The sequence below is a fragment of the Pseudophryne corroboree genome, chromosome 5 (assembly GCF_028390025.1).
Source record: "Pseudophryne corroboree isolate aPseCor3 chromosome 5, aPseCor3.hap2, whole genome shotgun sequence".
NCBI classification, from domain to species: Eukaryota; Metazoa; Chordata; class Amphibia; order Anura; family Myobatrachidae; genus Pseudophryne; species Pseudophryne corroboree.
The window spans coordinates 17979041-17995417 of record NC_086448.1 but is presented as its reverse complement, the minus strand read 5'-3'; the positions used below and the strand labels follow the sequence as shown (position 1 = coordinate 17995417).

General features: G+C 48.2%; 1 protein-coding gene across 1 annotated transcript in view; it reads right to left on the bottom strand.

Annotated features, from left to right (window-relative positions):
* The window catches only part of LOC134928727 (fucolectin-1-like), a 49549-nt gene that overhangs the window by 17178 nt on the left and 15994 nt on the right, over positions 1–16377 (bottom strand). The window contains exons 2-3 of the mRNA XM_063924743.1: positions 12569–12645; positions 12087–12363 (exon numbers count right to left, since the gene is read on the bottom strand). Of these exons, the coding sequence (XP_063780813.1) occupies positions 12087–12363; positions 12569–12645 (354 nt within the window). The remainder of the gene's footprint in view (positions 1–12086; positions 12364–12568; positions 12646–16377) is intronic.

Genomic DNA, 16377 nt, shown 5'->3' with positions numbered 1-16377 from the left:
ATTTATACACATAATACCACACAGGAATGCCCCTTACACATATGACACACATTATTAATGTCCTTGTAAACATAATGCACCTTACACATTATTCCAACCATTATTAATGCCCTGATACACATAATGTCCCTTACACTTATGCCACACATTATTAATGCCCTTATACACATAATGACACACATAATGCCCCTTACACTTATGCTGAACACTACTGCACAACGAACCTAGCCACACACAGCACTCACATGGCCGCTAACACTGTGACCTCTGCCTCTGCTTGGATACAGATGTGTCCTCATACATTTTGCCTCAATATGCCATGCAGCTCCCGTCCAGCTCTGCTAACGTTGGTCGCCTTTTCCCCCCAGAAAATGCATCTTATTTGCATTGCTATGTGACTAGGACACACAAGCAGCTTCTACTGATTAAAATTATATGTAGCATGCCTATAATCCGTGTGCTACTGTGGCTGTATCTGCATACAAAATGCTACATTACAGTGATTTCATGGAATACACTGTAATGTAGCATTTCATATGCAGATACAGCCACAGTCACACACAGAATATAGGCATGCCGCATATCATTTTAATCAGCAGAAGCTGCTTGTGCCCCTAGGCATTCCAAATGCCCTAGGCATTTGCCTAGTTTGCCGGCTCTGGGTGGAGAACAGGACTGTGTTTGTCGCATTCCTGTTGGTAGCAAGATGAAGGCAAATCTTCAAGTGTTCCCTGAAAACTCACCTCTTCAGACAAGCTTATCACATTCCAGAACCGCTCACATAACCTTCATACGCTTTCCTATCCGATTATATCCCCACTGTACAGTCCGCACATATCCTCACATATTTCCTCTATCTTTACTCTCCCTTCCTCCTGACCCTGGTTCATCACTGCTGTGATGTGATATCATACAGCCCACCAAGAACCTTTGCAGTCTGGTGGACAACTGTGCAATAGATAGCACCTACCCTTGTGTATCAGTGTCTATTTCCCTATAGAGTGTAAGCTGGTGAGCAGGGCCCTCCTACCTCTATGTCTGATTGTTATTACCCAGTTTTGTCTTATCATTGTGTCCGAATGTAAAGTGCAGCGGAATTTGCTGCGCTATATAAGAAACTGTTAATAACTAAATAATAAATAAACAGAAGGCATTCCGTTTGCCTGGGAGGGGGATGGGAAATCCAACAGCCAACACAGAGCTCTGGATACCCCCATGGACACAAGTAAGTGCACTTTTAGTTTAAATATATTTAAATACTTTTTAAATCGCTATACATTTAAACACTTGTACATATATGTATTTTCAAAACTAGTGCCAGCACTCGGGGGCAGATGCATTAACCTGGAGACGGCATAGAGAAGTGATAAAGCAGTGATAAGTGCAAAGTGATAAATGCACCAGCCAGTCAATTTACATATTGGAGCTGATTGGCTGGTGCGTTTATCACCTTGCACTTATCACTTCCTTATGCCTTCTCCAGGTGAATACATCTGCCCCTCGGAGCTGCTACTTTACCCATCTTACTGCTGGTGGTACTAGGAGCTGCCCTCCCAGTCCCCAGCACCCTCACAATAGCCAGGCTCCCTCTCCTGCCACCTGGGTAGTGCTGGGGCTCCCCCCAGTGCATCTATCAGTGTGAGTCGCTACAGCCTGTGGAACTCTGCCCCAGCCGCAGTGCTCAACGTGAGGTGTCTGCTCAACGCTGTGGGGAACGGGATACCAGGAGCTGTGCTCCCCGGCCTCCCAGTGCCACTGGCTGCCCTGTAATGTTGACGAGCCGGGAGTCAAGCTCCCAAACCTCAGCAATCAGCACACAGCCCACTGTTCCCTGGTAAAAAGAAAAATATTCCGAATTACGTAATAATCTGTTATCCAAAATACTTATGGTCCCAAGCATTTTGGATAAGGGATACTCGATATATATATATATATGTATATCTTGCCAATCAGCTGCTCTGTATACATTTTATAGCATGCAAATCATACATTTTACTTCAATGCTGATTGGTTGTCATTAGCAACTTGCTGCATGTGACACTGTGAACACTGTCTTCTCATACACACAGTACACATTACAATCCCCAGGTCTTCAGGGCACGGCTGTAAATGCTGATTTACTTACAGGACTAAAAGCAATACCTTAATACATTCAATACACTTAAATTCGAGCCGCTGTGGCCGCTGTATGTAATCCTTAAACTACGTACTTTTTACACAGTTAGCGTACAAAGGCCCGTACCGTGTATGCACTTTGCGTACACACGCCGCAACGGAGGTACAAAGTACACGTAGTGCATACACACACACATCGACACACTGAGAGCACAATGCAGCTACACGTGTGTCTGAAATACACTTTAAACCTTAGCAGGAAGGAGACACGACACCAATTGTATTTAAGATGTTGGGATTCGACCCACCAACATATAATTGCTGAAAGGGGGTTACAACAGATATACAATCACAATAACAGAAAAGAGGCTACAATCTAGTGTTCATTCTAGCACCCTGCACCTTTCAAATCCTGTGCAGTTCATCTTTCCTGCCTGGGGTGTCACTCTCTGCTCTGGTGCTTCTCAGCACACACAGGTCTTTATCACAGCACTGAGTAACAGATCAGTGTGCTGAGAAGCACCACAGCAGAGAGCGACACCCCAGGCAGGAAGGAGGAACTGCACACATTTTGAAAGGTGCAGGGTGCTAGAATGAACACTACAATCAATGGTACATACGTTTGGTTTCGCTAGCGCAACACAGTCCGGTGCTCAGTAAATCAAGCAAGATGACCTTCAGAGAGAGATGAATGACCGGCTCGGCAGCTTGGCTTTTATACAGTTAGTCAAAACACAATACAATAGAAACTGTAACCTCTTCATCTATAGAACAAAGGGCTGGTCATTTACAGTACAGGAGGGGTCATAGGTTGGTTTGAATAGGTGGGCGATGTCTGACCCAGGTGTGCTTGCAGTTGGTCTCCACTGGGTTCCTGCCGAATATCAGAGTACAATAAACACAGTATAATATTAATATCCTGTTCCTGCACATAATTATGCGCAGGAACGTGCTATCTTCTGCAAACTGCTACCGGAATGTTGCCCTTAAAATACCCTACAGTTGGATACCAAACACCATCTCATAACCTAATGCTGTCCCCTCATATCCTGTAAAGGTGAATCCCTTTGTTGTTGTACCTTTTAAACAAGTATAACTTGCTGGTGTGGTGCGTGTGGGCTATGTGTACATTATGCACTATGTGGATTAAATATGGGATATGTCTTTGTGGCTTTTCCATGCGAATACAAATACTACCGTAATTACTCATACCACACGCTAATACGCAGGACCGCGTGAGCGGTCATATGCAAATTGCGAATATGCGCACGCACGGCAGAACAAGTACGCGCACGGAGGCCATCTGTGTGGAGTTTGTACGTGATGTGTGTACTGTAATATTTTCCGACTTCGACACAGCCCTCTCTTGGTTCCTAGCCTATCTAATCGCTTCTTCAGTGTTTGTTTCTCTGATTCTACCTCCTCTGCTCTACCTCTATCAGTTGGAGTACCGCAAGGCTTAGTCTTGGGTCCTCTGCTTTTCTCAATCTATACCTCCTCTCTTGGTAAACTAATCAGCTCTTTCGGATTCCAGTGTCATCTGTACGCAGATGATACTCAAATCTACCTATCCTCCCCAGAGTTGTCACCATTTGTATTGAGCCGTGTCACTGAATGCCTCTCTGCCATTTCATCTTAGATGACATCTCGCCACTTCAAACGTAATGTTTCCAAAAGAGAATTAATTGTATTTCCACCGGCCAATAGTAGTTACCAACCTGATTTTATTTTATCAATGTTGATAACTCAACAATCATTCCTACCCCACAAGCTCGCTGCCTAGGTGTCATCCCTGACTCTGACCTGTGCTTTGTCCCCACATTCAATCTGTCTCACAGTCACGTTGCATACATCTAAGAAACATATCCAAAATACGACCATATCTTACACAAGACACAGCAAACACTCTAATCCATGCTCTCATTATCTCCCGCATTGATTACTGCAATAGTCTTCTTACTGGTCTTCCCAAACATAGGCTCTCACTACTACAATCCATTCTGAATGCAGCTGTGAGGCTAATGTCACAAACCAATCACTCACCTCTGCGGGTTCTGGGGTCCGTCCGTTGCCGGCACAGTTGCTCACGATGCTGTGCGGCCGCGTGGGGAAGCGACGTGGTCAGCGGCAGAGGTGATGCAGGTTCTGGGAGCAGGGAGTGCAGGGACCAAATGGCCAAAGGCACCGCTGTGTGTCTGCAGTATAGGAGGTGGCCATGTTGGAGACCAAATGAGCACATGAGAGCACTTGTGAAACACCTGTGGGTAAGTGTTAGCCAATCCCGTGCTTGTGTTGCCTTTAAGTAGGCTGGGATTATGTTACTCTGAGTCAGTGCTTTGTTGTAGTTACTCTGTACCCTTGCTATGTGCTCTCTCCGTGATTTTCTGTGTGATTCCAGTGGTCCAGATATCGCCCCCGCTCCCAGAGGTCTTCCTGCAGCCTTCACTGCAAAAGATCCACCAGCTCCCTGCTGTGCTGTCAATCGCTCTCCCAGTGGCAACAAGTGGATTTTCAGAGTCTTGTGAGAAGTTACCCTGTCTTGCCTGCTTCAATCACACAGCCTGTGGAAGATTCTACTAAACTCAGGTGCTCGTTTAATCAGCTCTGAGTTTAACTTATTCTTCACCATTGTCGTCTGCTGCAGTTTCACAGTGCTTCAAGTGTTATCTTCCCAATTTGCAAGTATTCTATTTAGTATTGTATCTTCATTGTTGCTGTAATCAAGGACAATTCTTCACAGCTTTCCAGTTTTACCTTTAAGCTTCAGTACAAGTCTCTACAGTTATTCATTTATGTCTGCAATATCCAGTTAACACTCCTTACAGTTTGGCACCAATCATTGCTTCATTTGGACAATTCTTCACAAGCCTGTTTAAATTTAGTTGTATGAACATTTCTTCAATGCATCTTTAAGACTGTTCTTGTGTGTCTTTTAACTCCTTACTGGAATTGTTGCCTTTAATAAATATATGAAACAGAACTTTCTTCTTCCTCCCTGCTTTCATTATACACCAGCACCTACACCTTTGGTTGGTCCAGGATTAACGGATTCACAAAAACACTGACAGCTAATCTTCCTCGCTAGACGTTCAGCGCTTGAAGTTCCCTTCTGACAGTCCCTCCATTGGTTACCTGTATTCTACCGTATTTAATATAAAATACTTTTACTCACACACACAAAGCTATTAAGCAAACTACACCTACATATATCTCGTTGTTCATCTTAAAATATATTCCCACTCGACCACTTTGCTCTTCACAAGATCTGCGTCTCTCATCCACACGCATCACTGTTCCCACTCAAAATTACAGGACTTTTTCCAGACTGCATCCACTCTGTGAAATGCCCTCCCATAAACAATAAGACTCACCCAGTGATCGCGCTGAGCCCCAAAAAAAGTGGGTCCCAGGGACCCCTCACTTTTAAAAATTGGGGTCCTACCGGTCCTTTTCTGGGTCCCATCGGAATGAAGGTTTTTATTAATCTTAATCTTGTTGCAAGGTGGGGGGATGGGGGTGACAGTGCTGCTGGGCTGTGTAGCATGCAGGACACCCTGCACCAGAGCTGTAACTACACATTTTGGTGCCCCTCGGCAGAAAGTGAATTGGTTCTCGATCTCCTAGAGAAGGGGCGTGGCCACATAATAGTACCAATTCACATTATACCACACAGTAGTGCCGCTTATACATATTGCACCAGGTAGAACCTCCTATACACACTGCACCAGGTAGAGCACGCTATACATATTGCTCCAGGCAGAGCACGTTATATACTTAGCGCCAGGCAGAGCATATTATACATATTGCACCAGGTAGCGGACAATATGCACATTGCACCAGGTAGAGCACGTTACACACACTGAACCAGGTAGAGCACGTTACACACACTGCGCCAGGTAGTGCACGTTACACACACTGCACCAGGTAGTGCACATTACACACACTGCGCCAGGTAGAGCACGTTTCACACACTGCGCCAGGTAGAGCACATTACATACACTGCGCCAGGTAGAGAACATTACACACACTGCACCAGGTAGAGAACATTACACACACTGCGCCAGGTAGAGCACATTACACACACTGCGCCAGGTAGAGCACGTTACACACACTGCGCCAGGTAGAGCACATTACATACACTGCGCCAGGTAGAGCACGTTACACACACTGCGCCAGGCAGAGCACGTTATACACTGCGTCAGGTAGAGCACGTTATACACACTGCGCCAGGTAGAGCACGTTATACACACTGAGCCAGGCAGAGCACGTTATACACACTGAGCCAGGCAGAGCACGTTACACACACTGCGCCGGGTAGAGCACGTTATACACACTGAGCCAGGTAGAGCACGTTACACACACTGAGCCAGGTAGAGCACATTACACACACTGCGCCAGTCAGAGTATGTTACACACACTGCACCAGGTAGAGCACGTTATACACACTGCGCCAGGTAGAGCACGTTATACACACTGCGCCAGGTAGAACACGTTATACACATTGCGCCAGGTAGAGCACGTTATACACACTGCGCCAGGTAGAGCACGTTATACACACTGAGCCAGGCAGAGCACGTTATACACACTGAGCCAGGTAGAGCACGTTATACACACTGCGCCAGGTAGAGCACGTTATACACACTGAGCCAGGTAGAGCACGTTATACACATTGAGCCAGGTAGAGCACGTTATACACACCGAGCCAGGTAGAGCACGTTATACACACCGAGCCAGGCAGAGCACGTTACACACACTGCGCTAGGCAGAGCAGGTTACACACACTGCGCCAGGTAGAGCACGTTACACACACTGCGCCAGTTAGAGCACGTTATACACACTGAGCCAGGCAGAGCACGTTATACACACTGAGCCAGGCAGAGCACGTTATACACAATGCGCCAGGTAGAGCACGTTACACACACTGCGCAGGGTAGAGCGCGTTACACACACTGCACCGGGCAGAGCACATTATACACACTGAGCCAGGTAGAGCACGTTACACACACTGCACCAGGTAGAGCACGTTATACACATTGCGCCAGGTAGAGCACGTTATACACACTGAGCCAGGAAGAGCACGTTATACACACTGCGCCAGGTAGAGCACGTTATACACACTGCGCCAGGTAGAGCACGTTATACACACTGAGCCAGGTAGAGCACGTTATACACATTGAGCCAGGTAGAGCACGTTATACACACTGCGCCAGGTAGAGCACGTTACACACACTGCGCTAGGCAGAGCACGTTATACACATTGAGCCAGGTAGAGCACGTTATACACACTGCGCTAGGCAGAGCACGTTATACACATTGAGCCAGGTAGAGCACGTTACACACACTGCACCAGGTAGAGCACGTTATACACATTGCGCCAGGTAGAGCACGTTATACACACTGAGCCAGGAAGAGCACGTTATACACACTGCGCCAGGTAGAGCACGTTATACACACTGCACCAGGTAGAGCACGTTATACACACTGCGCTAGGCAGAGCACGTTACACACACTGCGCCAGGTATAGCACGTTATACACACCGAGCCAGTTAGAGCACGTTATACACACTGAGCCAGGTAGAGCACGTTATACACACTGAGCCAGGTAGAGCACGTTATACACACTGAGCCAGGTAGAGCACGTTACACACACTGCGCTAGGCAGAGCACGTTACACACACTGCGCCAGGTAGAGCACGTTATACACACTGCGCCAGGTAGAGCACGTTATACACACTGCGCTAGGCAGAGCACGTTACACACACTGCGCCAGGTAGAGCACGTTATACACACCGAGCCAGGTAGAGCACGTTATACACACTGAGCCAGGCAGAGCACGTTACACACACTGCGCTAGGCAGAGCACGTTACACACACTGCGCCAGGCAGAGCATGTTACACACACTGCGCCAGGCAGAGCACGTTACACACACTGAACCAGGTAGAGCACGTTACACACACTGCGCCAGGTAGTGCACGTTACACACACTGTGCCAGGTAGTGCACGTTACACACACTGCACCAGGTAGTGCACATTACACACACTGCGCCAGGTAGAGCACGTTTCACACACTGCGCCAGGTAGAGCACATTACATACACTGCGCCAGGTAGAGAACATTACACACACTGCACCAGGTAGAGCACATTACACACACTGCGCCAGGTAGAGCACGTTACACACACTGCGCCAGGTAGAGCACGTTACACACACTGCGCCAGGCAGAGCACGTTATACACTGCGTCAGGTAGAGCACGTTATACACACTGCGCCAGGTAGAGCACGTTATACACACTGAGCCAGGCAGAGCACGTTATACACACTGAGCCAGGCAGAGCACGTTACACACACTGCGCCGGGTAGAGCACGTTATACACACTGAGCCAGGTAGAGCACGTTACACACACTGAGCCAGGTAGAGCACATTACACACACTGCGCCAGTCAGAGTATGTTACACACACTGCACCAGGTAGAGCACGTTATACACACTGCGCCAGGTAGAGCACGTTATACACATTGCGCCAGGTAGAGCACGTTATACACACTGCGCCAGGTAGAGCACGTTATACACATTGCGCCAGGTAGAACACGTTATACACATTGCGCCAGGTAGAGCACGTTATACACACTGCGCCAGGTAGAGCACGTTATACACACTGAGCCAGGCAGAGCACGTTATACACACTGAGCCAGGTAGAGCACGTTATACACACTGCGCCAGGTAGAGCACGTTATACACACTGAGCCAGGTAGAGCACGTTATACACATTGAGCCAGCTAGAGCACGTTATACACACCGAGCCAGGTAGAGCACGTTATACACACCGAGCCAGGCAGAGCACGTTACACACACTGCGCTAGGCAGAGCAGGTTACACACACTGCGCCAGGTAGAGCACGTTACACACACTGCGCCAGTTAGAGCACGTTATACACACTGAGCCAGGCAGAGCACGTTATACACACTGAGCCAGGCAGAGCACGTTATACACAATGCGCCAGGTAGAGCACGTTACACACACTGCGCAGGGTAGAGCGCGTTACACACACTGCACCGGGCAGAGCACATTATACACACTGAGCCAGGTAGAGCATGTTACACACACTGCACCAGGTAGAGCACGTTATACACATTGCGCCAGGTAGAGCACGTTATACACACTGAGCCAGGAAGAGCACGTTATACACACTGCGCCAGGTAGAGCACGTTATACACACTGCGCCAGGTAGAGCACGTTATACACACTGAGCCAGGTAGAGCACGTTATACACATTGAGCCAGGTAGAGCACGTTATACACACTGCGCCAGGTAGAGCACGTTACACACACTGCGCTAGGCAGAGCACGTTACACACATTGAGCCAGGTAGAGCACGTTATACACACTGCGCTAGGCAGAGCACGTTATACACATTGAGCCAGGTAGAGCACGTTACACACACTGCACCAGGTAGAGCACGTTATACACATTGCGCCAGGTAGAGCACGTTATACACACTGAGCCAGGAAGAGCACGTTATACACACTGCGCCAGGTAGAGCACGTTATACACACTGCACCAGGTAGAGCACGTTATACACACTGCGCTAGGCAGAGCACGTTACACACACTGCGCCAGGTATAGCACGTTATACACACCGAGCCAGTTAGAGCACGTTATACACACTGAGCCAGGTAGAGCACGTTATACACACTGAGCCAGGTAGAGCACATTATACACACTGAGCCAGGTAGAGCACGTTATACACACTGCGCTAGGCAGAGCACGTTACACACACTGCGCCAGGTAGAGCACGTTATACACACTGCGCTAGGCAGAGCACGTTACACACACTGCGCCAGGTAGAGCACGTTATACACACCGAGCCAGGTAGAGCACGTTATACACACTGAGCCAGGCAGAGCACGTTACACACACTGCGCCAGGCAGAGCACGTTACACACACTGCGCCAGGCAGAGCACGTTACACACACTGCGCCAGGCAGAGCACGTTACACACACTGCGCCAGGCAGAGCACGTTACACACACTGCGCCAGGCAGAGCACGTTACACACACTGCGCCAGGTAGAGCACGTTATACACACTGAGCCAGGCAGAGCACGTTATGCATACTGCGCCAGGTAGAGCACGTTATACACACCGAGCCAGGCAGAGCACGTTACACACACTGCGCCAGGTAGAGCACGTTATACACATTGCGCCAGGTAGAGCACGTTATACACACTGCGCCAGTTAGAGCACGTTATACACATTGCGCCAGGTAGAGCACGTTATACACATTGCGCCAGGTAGAGCACATTATACACACTGAGCCAGGTAGAGCACGTTACACACACTGCACCAGGCAGAGCACGTTACACACACTGCGCCAGGTAGAGCACGTTACACACACTGCGCCAGGTAGAGCACGTTATACACACTGCGCCAGTTAGAGCACGTTATACACATTGCGCCAGGTAGAGCACGTTATACACATTGCGCCAGGTAGAGCACGTTATACACACCGAGCCAGGCAGAGCACGTTATACACATTGCGCCAGTTAGAGCACGTTATACACATTGCGCCAGGTAGAGCACGTTATACACATTGCGCCAGGTAGAGAGGCAGAGATATAGGGGTGTGAGGAGGTAACACTGGGAGGGGAATCAGTGTGTCTGGACTGACAGGGTGGTTCTAGATGGTAGGGCAGTGAGATAACACACTGGGCTGGCAGGGTCAGTAATGGTGGGGGACACTGGGCTGGCAGGGTCAGTAATGGTGGGGGACACTGGGCTGGCAGGGTCAGTAATGGTGGGGGACACTGGGCTGGCAGGGTCAGTAATGGTGGGGGACACTGGGCTGGCACGGTCAGTAATGGTGGGGGACACTGGGCTGGCAGGGTCAGTAATGGTGGGGGACACTGGGCTTGCAGGGTCAGTAATGGTGGGGGACACTGGGCTGGCACGGTCAGTAATGGTGGGGGACACTGGGCTGGCAGGGTCAGTAATGGTGGGGGACACTGGGCTGGCATGGTCAGTAATGGTGGGGGACACTGGGCTGGCAGGGTCAGTAATGGTGGGGGACACTGGGCTGGTAGGGTCAGTAATGGTGGGGGACACTGGGCTGGTAGGGTCAGTAATGGTGGGGGACACTGGGCTGGCAGACACTGATAAGGCAGCATTAGCCTGCTGCTGTTCAGTTTCTGCCTGGCCCCGCACACTGGCTCAGCTAAATTACCTCTGCCCTGCCAGCTCTGAGTAGGGATCTGTTCACAGGTGGCGGGTCCGACTTCATCACTCTGCTGGGTGATGTCATCTTGCGGCGGCTCCGGCATCTCCCGTATCATCTGTAATCTAGTGGGCCCTCCCCTCTCCCCTCCCGTGGACTAGTGCAGCCGGGGAGAGGGTGAGAAGTGTGGATCAAGCCCCGGAGCGCCACGCTGCAGCTTCCCGTCAGTCCTCTCAGCGTGTTACTGTCTGGTTCCCTTCGTGGAGAGGACCTTTGCTGTGCGGTGCGCAATGACGTCATCGCGCACCACACAGTAAAGGACCTCTCCATGAAGGGAAACTCTAGTTTCCTTTCACAGTGGCCAGCGGCAGCGGGGGGCACAGCAGCAGCGGATCTTGCCCTGGTGCAGCGCCCTCCGGAAGGCGGCGCCCCGGGCAAAAGTCCTGCTTGCCCATGGCAAAATCCGCTGCTGATCACTGTGTGACCATATCATACAGCCCACTAAGAACCTTTGCAATCTGATGGACCATTCTGCAATAGGTAGCACTTATCCTTGTGTATCAATGCCATTCTCTATAGAGTGTAAGTTGCGAGCAGGGCCCTCCTACCTCTATGCCTGTCTGTTATTACCCAGTTTTGTTCTATTACTTTCAGTCAACCGGAATATGCTGCGCTATATAAGAAACTGTTAATAAATAATTAAATATTAAATACCGTCCCACTACTTTTATATGATAATGTGATTGTTCCTATTGATACTCACACAGGATTGTTGTTGTCTAGAGAGTTCCCAACACGGACCTCAGCCCCCACAAGCTGGAAAGCGCAGCAATCTTGACGGTTTGCCACAATAATGGTTCCAATCTTATAGAGTTTCCTGAATTCCAGTCTCCACCAGGGATTTGCCTCTACACCAGTGTGAATGCAGGAGCCTCTAGAAAAATCCCCATATCTATTGCCATCAACGGCTTTCTCGGGGTGACTGTTTCCGTTATAGAGAGAGCTCTGAACGACCTGTCCATCCCTGGCCAAATTAATACCTGAAACAAGACGGAAGAGTTTGTCTGCATTCACAGGATATAGTAGATCAATTACAGGCGCAGATCTATCAACAATCATTACCTGGTCCTCACTGTCTACCATCCTTCACCTCCTCAACCCTCTGAGATGTATCTGGACCACTGTGGACCCACTTCATTTTATCTTATAATCAAATTAAATGAGAACTGGAGGAGAATGAAATACCTTGTGGGTTGGGATTGCAGCACTGGCTCTGCCTCAGCGCTCCTGCCACCACTGTCACCAGGAGGAAGATCTGCATCCTACAGGAGATAACACAGCACATCTGTATAAACTAGAACATGTATGACCCCAGACTTCTCAGAACATGTCAGACTCCACACCTCACAGAACATGTATGACCACAGACCATGCAGAACATGTATGACTGCAGACCATGCAGAACATGTGTGACCCAAGACCGCTCAGAACATGTCAGACTCCAGACCTCGCAGAACATGCATGACCACATACCTTGCAGAACATGTATGTCCACATACCATGCAGAACATGTATGACCACATACCATGCAGAACATGTATGACCGCAGAACATGTATCCCAGGTATATTACTTCACTGAAGACATTTTACATAATTTGTTTTCTGTTTAATAAATACAGTGTTGAGGTTGCCATGTAATAAATAAGTAGATAAAAAGTAAAATAGCGTATATATATATATATATATATATACTGTATATATATATATATATATATATATATATATAAAATATAAAAAATATATGGTTAATTTATGAGATAATTCATTGTGGAGATTTCATATACTGAAATATATATATATATATATATATATATATATATATATCTAATACAAGAGTTACTGTACAATAATAAAATGTTTTTCTAACATTAATATAAATGTAATAGTTTAAATTTACATAGGTCGTGCCTATCTATGTTAATTATCATATATATAGGTTTATTGTGTAAATAAGCATATGGTATGTGTATATAGGGGGTACTTTCAAGTTGATCGCAGCAGGAAATTTTTTAGCAGTTGGGCAAAACCATGTGCACTGCAGGGGGGGCAGATATAACATGTGCAGAGAGAGTTAGATTTGGGTGGGTTATATTGTTTCTGTGCAGGATAAATACTGGCTGCTTTATTTTTACACTGCAATTTAGATTGCAGATTGAACTCACCACACCCAAATCTAACTCTCTCTGCACATGTTACATCTGCCTCCCCTGCAGTGCACATGGTTTTGCCTAACTGCTACCAAAATTCCTGCTGCGATCAACTTGGAATTACCCCCAAAGTGTTGTATAAAATGAGGCATGCCACCCGCTGTAGGTAGTGGTCAGCATATAGGTATAGTGCACACAGTGCGCGAGACAAGTAATCAGCTGACATGACAGACTTACAGTTGGAGTCTGTCAGTGATCCCCGCGCGCCGCTTCAAGCCCTGTGGAGATAGCCTGCAGGGCGGCAAAAGTGTGTCCTCGAGCGGCATCCACCTCCTCGCGCTGCTAGAGAAATGATCTGCCGGGTGGGAAGAGCCGCTCCCTCGCGGCCCTGATCATGTCACCGCGAGCCGCTGGAGTTGGGGAAAGGTGATTGGCGGCGTGGATGGCAAGGGACCAATTAGAGTCTGCCGGTCAGCGCAAGCCTCACTGTATCAGAGGCTAAAAGAGGGCTCTTCAGCGCTGAGGGGCAGACTGGAGATCCCTTGGTGAGAGCGCAGTCCTCGGATGACTCCCCGTCACTTAAGAGCTGTAAAGGGCGGTGGATAATTCTGGGGCTGTCGCCGGCGCCAAGCATCAGCAGCCTATAGTGCAGTGGCGCATAGTAGCCATTGCCGTTGATGTCCCTTCTGCTACCGCTCTCCCGCTGTAAACATTAGGGTGTCTATTCATGAAGCAGTGAAAAGAGTGGAGAAGTGAGCCAGTGGAGAAGTTGCCCATGGCCACCAATCAGCATTGAAGTAACGTTTATAATTTGCATACTATACAATTGTATGGAGCAGCTGATTGGTTGCCATGAGCAACTTCTCCACAGACTCCCTTCTCCACACTCTTCACTGCTTCGTGAATAGACCCCTAGGTGAGCAGACAGGAGACTGGCGGTGTGGTCATGCCCAGGGAATAAGGGATCTCCCCCGCTGTAAACATTAGGTGGGCAGACAGGAGACTGGCGGTGTGGTCGTCTATGCACACCCAGGGAATAAGTGCTCTACTCGCTTCACCTGCTGTCGCTCACATCTGGCTGTAAACAGTGAGCGGGTAGTGGGGAGGCTGAGAACGCTACCCTGATGCATATGATATAGCTGGGCACATCTAGGGTGTTCTGAGACCTCGTGCAGATGCAAGCTATACATATAGAGTAGGAGAGCAGGGCGCCATAGGTGGTTAATGCCACTAAAACTGAAGGTATATCACAGTCAGGTGCAGAGTCAGGGGTCAGCAGGAGTACAAGCCAGTCATCTCCGCAGAAGCTGAGGGTAGTCAGACAAGGTGCCAATAGGGAGCAGGAGGTCGAGGGAGAGAATAAGGGTGTGTACACCCGCTGAGATCTTTGCTATGCCCGATTTTTCACTTTGCGATTTCCCCTAGAACTCCCCGGAGCCCAGCACCACAGATTTTAAGTAACTTTTCTTGAGATATGGACTACGTGTGCTTACGATTTTGGCTTATGTGAGATTTTGGCTTATGTGAGATGTCATTGACATGTGAGATGAACTAGATAGTACACCGATCTAGCAAGGATTGACTTGCCTGCACAGTCTATCTTTTCTTGCAATGCCGACCTGGCGGGACCACGCATCGGGATTGAATCGGGATCGCAAGGTGACTTTCACCTTGCGATCTGCACTAACTTTTCTATATAGTCAAAATCTAAAGAAAATATCTCACCGTGTGTACACACCCTTAGCCAGCACCTCCCGCAGCAGCATATGGAGAGCCAGTCTGAGAGAGAGTACAGCTATACGTGGATTGGTGAGATTCGAAATTGCACTCACCCACATCACCTATAGACATATTAAGTTTTACAGCTAATTAGACTCCAAGGGACATCACTGACATTCTCACCTGTCAGCTTTAGTTAATTAATATACTTCGACATCCAATATAACTTATGGATGGTTAAATGTAGCACACTACCAGGGAGACGCCAGTGATTGCTGCCAGACAAGTAAAATAGACTTGTGACTTTGGCAACATTACAGTGTTTGGATACAAAATATACAGTCGGGTTATACAAAGTAACTATTAGATTCTGGGAGCACTGACAGACAATCTAGCAGCATTGGATACAACAGGAAAGACACAAAATTGTAACAAGTTCTGTCTGCTGAAGTGAAGTTCTGTGTCTTGAGGAAACTCCTAAACTGCAGGCAGCATAATTCAATACATGAAATGAACTTAGGGGGTAATTCCAAGTTGATCGCAGCAGGATTTTTGTTAGCAGTTGGCCAAAACCATGTGCACTGCAGGGGAGGCAGATGTAACATGTGCAGAGAGAGTTAGATTTGGGTGTGGTGTGTTCAATCTGCATTCTAATTTGCAGTGTAAAAATAAAGCAGCCAGTGTTTACCCTGCACAGAAACAAAATAACCCACCCAAATCTAACTAGTTCTGCACGTTACATCTGCCTCCCCTGCAGTGCACATGGTTTTGCCAGTGAAGTGCGGTGAGGTCAATGGCTGGGGAGGCACTGGCTTCTCCAGTACATCTCCAGCAGCACAAGAACACAAACCTCAGCTCACGTTTTAGGAACAGCAGATACATTATGGTATATGGGGGGTCAGCTAGTACTGCAGCCATTGTGTATATACTGTGATTACAGGACAGACCCCAAAGTACCCAGAGAGCAGCCAGATGCCGGCTCCAGGCCGACTAGTACCTTGAGTAAGATCATTTGAAGTGCCCCCCTCTCCCCAATGTGCGCGCCTTCGCTCCTATAATAGTGGGCATGGCCTCGCAACTATATATTATGAAATCAACTTATAAATATATATACCGTATTATCAGCC